The sequence below is a fragment of the Asparagus officinalis genome, chromosome 2 (genome assembly GCF_001876935.1).
Source record: "Asparagus officinalis chromosome 2, Aspof.V1, whole genome shotgun sequence".
NCBI classification, from domain to species: Eukaryota; Viridiplantae; Streptophyta; class Magnoliopsida; order Asparagales; family Asparagaceae; genus Asparagus; species Asparagus officinalis.
This window is the reverse complement of record NC_033795.1, coordinates 71,517,510-71,527,024: the sequence shown is the minus strand read 5'-3', so window position 1 is coordinate 71,527,024 and position 9,515 is coordinate 71,517,510. Positions and strand designations below refer to the sequence as shown.

Here is a 9,515-nt window from a genome sequence, read left to right as displayed (position 1 = left end):
TTGGAATGCCGAAGGCCAAAACAACCGCCTGAGGTAGAAAGCAGTATATTGGCTCTCCAAACCTTCGTCAATTTCAGGTCGCCGAGCACTCCCGTAAAGCCCAGCCGCAGCGTGGTTATTTTCCCGGAGCTCAAGAATCCTCTGAACAACCGTATCGACGCTCTACCCGAAGAATCGAGGAAGAAGCGCTTGTCAAGGAAAGCTGGGATCGTTGAAGGAGCCGAGACAAATCCAGACTGGGTCGTACACGATCTCCTAACAAATCGATCTCTAGCAACAACCAGCTCGGCGGTGCGCGTGCAAAGGACCAAGAGCCGGTTAAGGTTTCACCTCACAAAGAAGTGATTCCAAACGTGCGAACTCTTGCAGAGGCCAACAAGGTAGTGTTTACTCAGAAGAAGACGCTTCGACAGACGAACGCTTAATACCTGAGAACCCATGTGAGCAGCGATAGGTTCCCGACGGCAACGTGATGAGTTGTACTATCAGGCTCTGGGGGTGCGAATGAATCTCGAAAGAGAAACACCGGGAAGCGGATTCTCACTGTCCGTGTACGCAAACTATCAGGGCAGTATTATCAGCTTGTGGCTGGCCCCAAGACTGCTTCCAAAGAGGGTCTCGATATCCGAGGGGAATTCCGATGGACGCGACAAAGCCCAAGTAAAGGCCTTCCCAACCAAAAGAGGAATCAATTGGCTCGAGATTGATGAACCCCTAGAAGTACTATCACATGGTCCAACAAGGGGAAAATCCCCAATCATTTCAGGTGGTTCCGACCCTAATCCTCTCCAGGAAGCAGGTCAATTCGGGATACAGGCTCAGGCTTCAGCTTAGAAGCCTCAGATCGTGACGATTACTGTGGGGTCCAATGAGGGAGTACATTCTGATGAACGAACTCTCGGATTTCCTATTCCGCTCATCGCTTCTGACGACACAACGTCTTAGCATAGGGCAAGCCGAGAGGGTGCTCTGGTCAATACAGATCAGATTAGCCAAAATCATTGAAGAGGCCCTGACCAAGAGAAGGAAAATCTTCAAGTGAATGGAAAGTGCTATGCCAAGAGATGAGACAAATCAGCGATCAACGAATCGAGCTCTGTCGAACCAGCTAGCTGAATCCAACCGTCGCACCAGAAGCCGCAGTTGGTAGCAACCCAAGGTGGACGAAATCATCATGGCCGACACACCACCCGAGAATACTGGGGGTGGCCCACTAAAAATTAACAGCGCTGGGGGTGGACGCCACCAAGTGATGATAGCGCTGGGGTGGACGCCACATGTAGTGACAACCCTGGGGTGGCCGATGATTCCTCTCGAAACTAATCCAAAACAGAAATATGGTGAGCCGAAAGATAAAAGGCAGCTCGATAAGAAAAATCGAAGGACCCTAATGTCTACTCGAGAGTGAAGAGGACGCGGCATTCCGTTCCTTTACCCGAGGAAATTGGATTCGATCCGTATCCGGCGAAGTTCAACCTGATCACTTCCGCCGTTCAACGGATAAGGGCCTCGCCCACTCAGCACTATATCTACTTCAAGTCCCACATGGGGTGAATCTCTGGCAACGGGCCTTGATGTTCGGTCATTCGTTGGCAGCGCTCGTGGGCCGCCTTCGATTGGTAACCGCCCGTCTGCAAGCGGAAGACATCAACAGCTGGAGGAACTTGGAAGCACGTTTCTCGCCATTTCTTCGATGACGACACTGAAGTGTCGATTCAGGACACTCTTTTGACGAGAACAAAAAGGCGGAAGAGTCGGTGGATTCTTCATCAAACGCTTCCGGCAATCAGGCAATGAACGCAGGGATCCCGTCACGGAGAATTCCCTCTTGCAGACTTGTCAGAACAACTTGTCCATTAAATCTTGGACGTGATTGGGAATAGAGCCACCTCATACGCTGGAAAGATTGAGGCTCGAGGAAACAGGCTGAAGCTTCATCAGAAGGCCGAAGATCCGAGAGAAACCAACGATGGTTAATCCTCCGATTGGATCTCGTACCTCATTGATTGAAGAGGACGACTGCAACTGTTATTGACGATGATCAAACGTCACAACAGCACGTCCTGGGAACAACAAGGAAGAATTCAGACGAGGAGCTCCAAAACGAGTACTGCGTTGCAAAAGACCGAAGACGTTCCAGCTATTTTCAGAGACCCTTCTCGAAAACAACAAAATCAACTCCCGCCCATCACGCATCAAGAGGAAGATGGGCGATTCTGGCGGATCCAACGTACTGCGAGTACGCACAGAAGGATCCTCCACCCCACCAGGAATGCTTTGGCTCTCAAAGAATAAAAATCCAGACCTTGGTTGATGCCGGCGTATAACGCTAGGTAAGCCAATTGACAAACGGCAAAACTCCGAAGAGTAACAAGAGTATAAACTGTTCCGCTCAATACTCCAAAGAGTAACAAGAGTATAAACTGTTTCTCGATATCTCGATAAGTATAAGAGTATAAACTGGCTTCTTGCACCCAAAGAGTATACGAGTATAAACTGTTTCTTCATTCCTCCTACCGTATTGAGTTAAACTGCTCTGATACTCCAACAGTATATGATCTAACTATTTCCCACCATTGACGGGAAGTTACCTGGAGAATAATTACGCTAATATATCTTAAGGATAACCCGGTCGGACAACCAAGTCAAACCCAGTTCCAAGAGAGAAACTGGGGGTGGATTATCCAATGCATCGGGAAGTTCCCGAAAGAAACCAACAGGGACAATAACCCGCCTTTGTGGAATTGACTGAAGAGAAATTCACATTTCGAAAACCTGAAGGTCAGAAAATGTCTCTTCTTATTCTCTAACTCTTATGAGTTATTTTTGTGAGAAGAGATCCAATCTTCTGGTAGGTTAACTTCCTAACAAACATCCCGCTGATCAAATCAAACGACAGTGGATCCACCAACATTTCCATTTGCCCGTCATTGGGCATTTGCAGACTTAACGTGCTATCTGAACGCCTATGCATTCAAAGTCTCCCTGTGAGTGATAAATACGAGTTGGCATTGATCTTGGCTACCTGTATTCGCACTTTCTGTGTTTCTGGTCAAACGCTGTAAAAGTTAGGCCAAAGCCAAAATCCCTCTCGATCCAATGAACGAGAGGTGCCACCTTCAAATCGAGGCGATCAAACTTCCGAACAGTTTAGGATCATCTCAAACTCCTGCTTGGTCAAACCTTCCTACAGTAGGACCAAAAATCACAATTCACTCTCGATAAACGAGACAATTCATCTTTGGTTCAGTAACAAAACCTTCGCGACAGTTAGGGTTATCTGAATCTTTTCGATTCTCGGCAGTGGAGATCCACTCCATAGTTTCACCATTCTGGATTCTGGGGTGGAGATCCCACCGCCAAAGTCTCTTTCCGCCGAAATAGAAATATAAAATTCTTCCTCTATCACACCGGGAGATAGAATATAAAATTCTTCCCTCCCGTTTCTCATCTGTCTTGCTTTTTAGAAAAGACACGAATTGTCAAATCCGGGCAGCTCGATGCACGGGGAATTTTATCCGCGAAGCCTGAGTAGGGATAAGTCAATCGCTAACACGCGTTCCGGTAGTCTAATCCCGTGAGAAAGACGAAGTCCTATGTAATCAAATCATAGGCATTAATGTCTAAGGGAACAATTCTCTAGCAGCAACGTCACATGTGAACGGGTTTTATAATTCAGCATGCTAGCCCGATCAAAACGGTGATCGGTAAAGGCACGTAACCGTTGATGGCTGGGGGTTTGCAAAAATCCGAAAGCCTACGTCTAACACACGTTGCCGGTTAGTCTTTGACCGTAAAAAAGGACAAAAGGACCACATATTCAACATTGTGGCACGGATGTTATTAAATAACACCATGAATCCGTGCTCACACGCACGGGGAATTTTATCCTGAATCCCTAAGTAAGGATAGTCAACACCTAACCCGTGTTGCCGGGTAGCCCTAATTCCCGTAACAATAGCAAAGCCTATGTTAATTCACATCAATAGCACAAAAGTCTAGAGAATTCAACTCTCTTAGCAACAGCGTTAGCAATCCATTACTAGCCCGACTCAAACGGTAGTGGTAAAGCTAATCAATCCGTTGAAGCTGGGGATTAGGCCAAATCCTAATCAACGCCTAACACGCGTTGCCGGGGGTAGTCTATTCCCGTGAGAAAGACGAAGTCTTACGTATTCAATATCGTGTAAAAAAAAAAAAAAAAAAAAAACAAAAAAAAAAAAAAAACTAAGCAGCGTTACTCATCTTAGCAATGCAAACGTCACATGCGGAACGGAGTTTAACAAATGCCGCATGCTAGCCCTGACTGCAAAAGGTAGTCGGTTAAGCTTGTCAATCCGTTGATGCTGAGAATTTGCCAAAAATTCTACACTGCGAGTCATGACGGCATTCAACTCCCGCTAGTTGGTCTCGTGACTTGAGGCAACTGGCCACAAATTCAGGATAAATCCACACATGCAAGATGATCAACTTAACAGTTGGTCCTGCAGCCCGACCTTGGGACCACCGTGCTCCAATACCTTAAAGCTTAAACATGGAGTACTCCAGCAATACGTACGAGTATAAACTGGTTAATCGATCCGTAAAACCCTAAGGGTCAGCGCCGGTCAAGCGCCGTAACCCTAGGTCAACGCGCAAGCCACCGCGTTACAACCAAAGTCAATGTTCGACAATTCGAAAAAAAGCCCCGCTAGGGTGGACGCCGGTCAACGCTAACCCTAGGTCAACGCACGTCAATCGCGTAACCCAGGTCAACGCCAAGCACGTCGTTGCGACAAAAGTCTAATGTTCGACAATTCGAAAACCCTAGGGTGGACGCCGTCAACGCGTAATCCCCCTAGTCAACGCCGGTCAACGCTTGCGATAAAAAGCCAACACACGGGGATCGAAACCCTAAGCCTAGCACAATGTGGCGAAGTAGTTCAAAGTCAACTCATGACACGAGCCAAACTCAATTCATCAGCTCAGACTGAGAGCTCCGACGACGGCCAACGATAAACGCAGCGCCGGAAGAACCCGGCTATCGTCAAAGCATCGGCATGATCGAAAAAGGTCGAAAGAGTAAAGAGTTGAAGCTAACCTACGCCGACTGAAGGCCAAAATCAAAATCACATCCAAAGTATTCCATCCTCTTGCTATAAAAGAAACGAAGTCAGGAACCTTTGGAGGGGTATCTGTAGGCATCATATAATATATCTATGAGTTTCTCCAACAACGTTCAGATGTTAAACGAGGGCGACGATGGACGTCACCACCCAATCCACATGAGGGCCAATCGACAGTCGAACGAACGACTGAAAAGTGAAATCGACGAGTTAGCATGAGCGGATAGGACTTCGAATCAACGAAGAACCCGACCAATCGGGAAACCCGGCACTGTTCACAAAAAGGACAACGCCCTTCATGCCTCGACAAACTCTACAGATAATCCAATCACAGAGCAGGTGAAACTCTTCGTCGCGCATCCACGGCACCCGGATACTCAAATCCCGAATCCGGACGACGAATCAACCCGAAGTCAACGGCGGAACAGCCCAAACAGGTCTGGGCGCAATAGGCCGAGACACCCCCTAAAGGAGTGTCTCGGCCAGAACGCGAAGACACCCGCAAAGGGGTGTCTCGGCCATGGCCGAGACAACCCCATGGGTGTCCCGCCATGGCCGAGACACCCCTAGGTGTGTCTCGGCCATTGGCCGACGAGCACCGCCATGGGGTGTCTCGCATGGGAGACACCCCCAGGGTGTGTCTCGGCATTGGCGAGACACCCCATGGGGGTGTCTCGGCCATGGCCGGACACCAAGGGTGTCTCGGCATGCGACGACACCCCATGGGGTGTCTCGGCGCATGGCCGAGACACCCCAAGGGTGTCTCGTTTTGGAGCCGAGACACCCCGCCTAGGGGTGTCCTCAACCAGCGCCCCTAGCCATTGGTTTCCTATAAATAGGCCCCTATGGGCCTCATTCTCTGCCTTGGTTTTGGGAGAGGAATTTCAGATCTAGAGCTCTAGCCTTTGAGATCTGATAATTCCAGAGAGAGCGCGAAGCCCTGCCGGAGGAGGAGTCCGGGTTTTCTAAGAGAGCGGCGAGCGCCTGCCGGATGCGGGAGTGAGCGAGCCTTCTGCAGCAACAGACCCTCCCGCCTTCTTCATTCCCCAATTTTTTTTTTTTTTTTTTTTTTTTCTTTTTTTTTTTTTTTTTTTTTTTTTTTTTTTTTTTTTTTTTTTTTTTTTTTTTTTTTTTTTTTTTATTTTTTTTTTTCTTTTTTTTTTTTTTTTTTTTTTTTTTTTTTTTTTTTTTTTTTTTTTTTTTTATTTTTTTTTTTTTTTTTGTTTTTTTATTTTCTATTTTCCTGCTTAGTGTTGCCCTTAGCGGTGATAACAAAAGGAGAGCTAGTGCCTCGTCTTAGCCGAGACATAAGCTTTACACTTTCTGAGAATCCACGGCGGATCGACGAGGTTCAGAGTTTCTAAATCCCGCGGATAGACGAAACCTGGGCCGATTCTTTATCGGATCGCAGATCTGAGTGCCCGCGGTGGCACGATATCAACATCCCGTCACAGCAAAAGACCCACGCAAGCAGAGAATGATGAACAGATTCTTGCGTTGTTTGAAGAGTTGTATTTATTTTGTTTTCATTGTGTACCGGTCTTATAAGAAAGGCTGTCTTTTATTTTCATTGTAACGATTGAAGTTGTAATGAATGCAGCAATGAATACAGCAACTTTTTCCGCAAACACACGTAACAATGGTAACCTGTCCAGTAGTAATGTCCCGCCTCCCGAAGTGGACCCACACCAACTTTTGGCAATGATTCAGGGACTGGCGACGAATCAACAGCACTTGGCTGGGCACTTGTAGCAGGAGCCTCACCAGCCTCCCCCTCGTACAGAACCTGGTGTTAAAGAGTTTCGGTATATACGACCTCCTTCTTTCTCCGGTGCTGAAGGACCTCTAGCAGCAGAAGAGTTCCTGAAGGTTACCGAGACTATCCTTACGGTGACCCACATTGCCCCTGCAGAGTGGGTGGACCTTATGGATGTCTAGCTCACAGATACAACTCGAATATGGTGGGCTGCTGAGAAGACACACCTGGAGAGGCCGATTCTGTGGGAAACGTTCACGGATCGCTTCAATAGGAAGTATTTTCCTCAGTCAGCCCGCGATGAGCTTCTACGTAGATTTGTTGAGCTCAAGTAGGGAGGACGAACAGTTGATGAGTATGAAGCTGAGTTCTCTTCTCTTAGTTGGTATACTCCCAATCTAGTTACCGACCCGGCTATTAGGAAGCATCAGTTCCAGAAGGGTTTGGACAAGTATATCAGGTTAGCTCTGGCTGGTAGAGCACTTACGACTCACGATGCCGTACTGGATGCAGCGCGTGAGATCGAGAGTGTTCAGAAGGAACCAGAAGATCCACATGTGGTTCAGAGTAGGACACCAGTAGCGTCTCCCTCCGAGACAGCAGCAGCAGAACCCGCAGAGGCAGCAGCATTCTCAGCGTCAGCCATTTCATCAGAGTTACCCTTATCAGCGCCCGGGAGTGCAGACTCGTGGCCAGCCTTCGGTGAGGTGTTCCTATTGTAGCTACCCTGGTCATACTCAGCAGGATTGCCTCAGGCTTCTTCATTTATGCTTCAGTTGTGGGTACACCGGTCATATCAGTCGAGACTATCCTCAGAAATAGCAGGCCCGTTTGCCCCTACCTCCAGTTCGGGCAGCTCTTCCAGCTCTACCTCGACCTGCTCCAGTAGCACCGGCTCAGAAAGGACCCTATCCCTGAGTAGGTCCTCTACTTCCTCAGAAGCAGTTTTATCAGCAGGCACAAGGGAAACAACCTCCACGTCAAACATTCATGATGTCAGCTGTGGAAGCTGAGGCGAACGATCAAGTTATCACTGATAAGAACTGTTCATTCTTAGTTTTACTTGCATATGAATTTTTCCTTATTTAGTATTACCTGATGATAGCATGATAGGATTTGTTATGAGTACTAAGTTTAGTTGCATTTATCTCCTCCTATCATAGGCAAGGTTCTTGTTTCCTCCGTTCCTGCCTTATCACTCTTTGATTCTAGGGCTTCCCATTGTTTCTTATCTCGTCGATTTGCGACCGCCCACTCTCTTCCTATAACTCCTCTGACCATAGGCTGGAATATCAATACTGGCAGTGGTGTCTTAGTAGCATCCAGTGGTTATGAAGCATGCCCTGTAGTCATCTGCAGGAGAGAGCTCTTTGCAGATTTCCTGGTGATTGATCTGTCGAGTTTTGATGCAGTATTTGGAATGGATTGGTTGGGGTCATTCTTTGCCACCATTGATTGTCGCCGTCGGAGTGTAGTATTTAAGATACCGGATCACCCGAGGTTTGAATTCCTCAGTGGTAGTACATCGGCTGGACCGGTAGAGTATAGAGCTAGACCAAAGAAGGCGACATTTGCTGCCATGCAGGTGGAACCCGAGAAGCCAATTATAGTTCGGGAATTTGAAGATGTATTTCCCGACGATATTTACGGATTGCCACCGGATCGAGCAATTGAGTTTTCCATAGAACTGAAGCCTAGAGTTGCTCCGATCTCCAAGACCCCTTATCATATGCCTCCGGCTGAGGTGACCGAGCTTCGGACTTAGTTGGATGATCTTATGCAGAGAGGCTTGATACGACCCAGTGTATGGGCCTGGGGAGCACCTGTGTTGCTTGTGGGAAAGAATGATGGATCCAAGCGGATGTGCATCAACTACCGGGAGTTGAATGCTGTGACAGTGAAGAATAAGTATCCACTTCCCCGTATTGATGATATCTTTGACCAATTGGGAGGAACGAGAGTATTTTCTAGGCTGGATCTGCGGAGTGGATATCACCAGGTGAAGGTCAAGGACTCTGATGTCCCCAAGACTGCGTTCCAGGTAAGATATGGACATTACGAGTTCTTAGTGATGCCGTTTGGTGTGACTAATGTGCCAGCGACATTTATGAACTTGATGAATCTGGTTTTCTATGATGTGCTGGACAAGTTTGTAGAAGTCTTTATTGATGATATCCTAGTGTACTCTAAGAGTGAAGCAGAACATGCGGAGCATTTGCGGTACGTGCTGAAGACCTTGAGAGAGCATCGGCTATTCGCCAAGTATAGTAAGTGTCAGTTCTGGCTAGACCGCATTGCATTTCTAGGACACGTGGTGTCAGGAGATGGCATATATGTGGACCCGGATAAAGTAGCTGCTGTTAAGGATTGGCCTACCCCTAAGTCAGTGTCCGACATTAAGAGTTTCCTGGGATTAGCTGGATACTACCGGTGCTTCATCAAGGACTTCTCAAAGATTGCGGAGCCGATGACACGACTTACGAGGAAGGATATTAAATTCGTCTGGTCCGACGCTTGTAAGCAGGCATTTGAGGAGTTAAAGTCTCGATTGATTTCGGCCCCAGTTCTGACAATACCGGATAAGAGCGGGAACTTTGAGGTGTTCTGCTACGCATCAGGTAGAGGATTGGGATGCGTTCTTCGTATGCTTCTCA

The 9,515-nt window shown here is 47.6% G+C and overlaps 1 protein-coding gene across 1 annotated transcript; it reads left to right on the top strand.

Annotated features, from left to right (window-relative positions):
- Window positions 7,855-8,626, top strand: LOC109831295. The gene is made up of 2 exons (XM_020398625.1): window positions 7,855-7,906; window positions 8,025-8,626. The coding sequence occupies exons 1-2, from the start codon at window positions 7,855-7,857 to the stop codon at window positions 8,624-8,626; spliced, it is 654 nt and encodes a 217-aa protein (XP_020254214.1).

Bases quoted from the DNA above. Each gene is read 5' to 3' on its own strand.
- LOC109831295 (XM_020398625.1), top strand. From the start codon at position 7,855: ATGTCAGCTGTGGAAGCTGAGGCGAACGATCAAGTTATCACTGATAAG. The intron at 7,907-8,024 runs GTTCATTCTTAG...CTCCTATCATAG, and splicing joins AGTTATCACTGATAAGAACT to GCAAGGTTCTTGTTTCCTCC.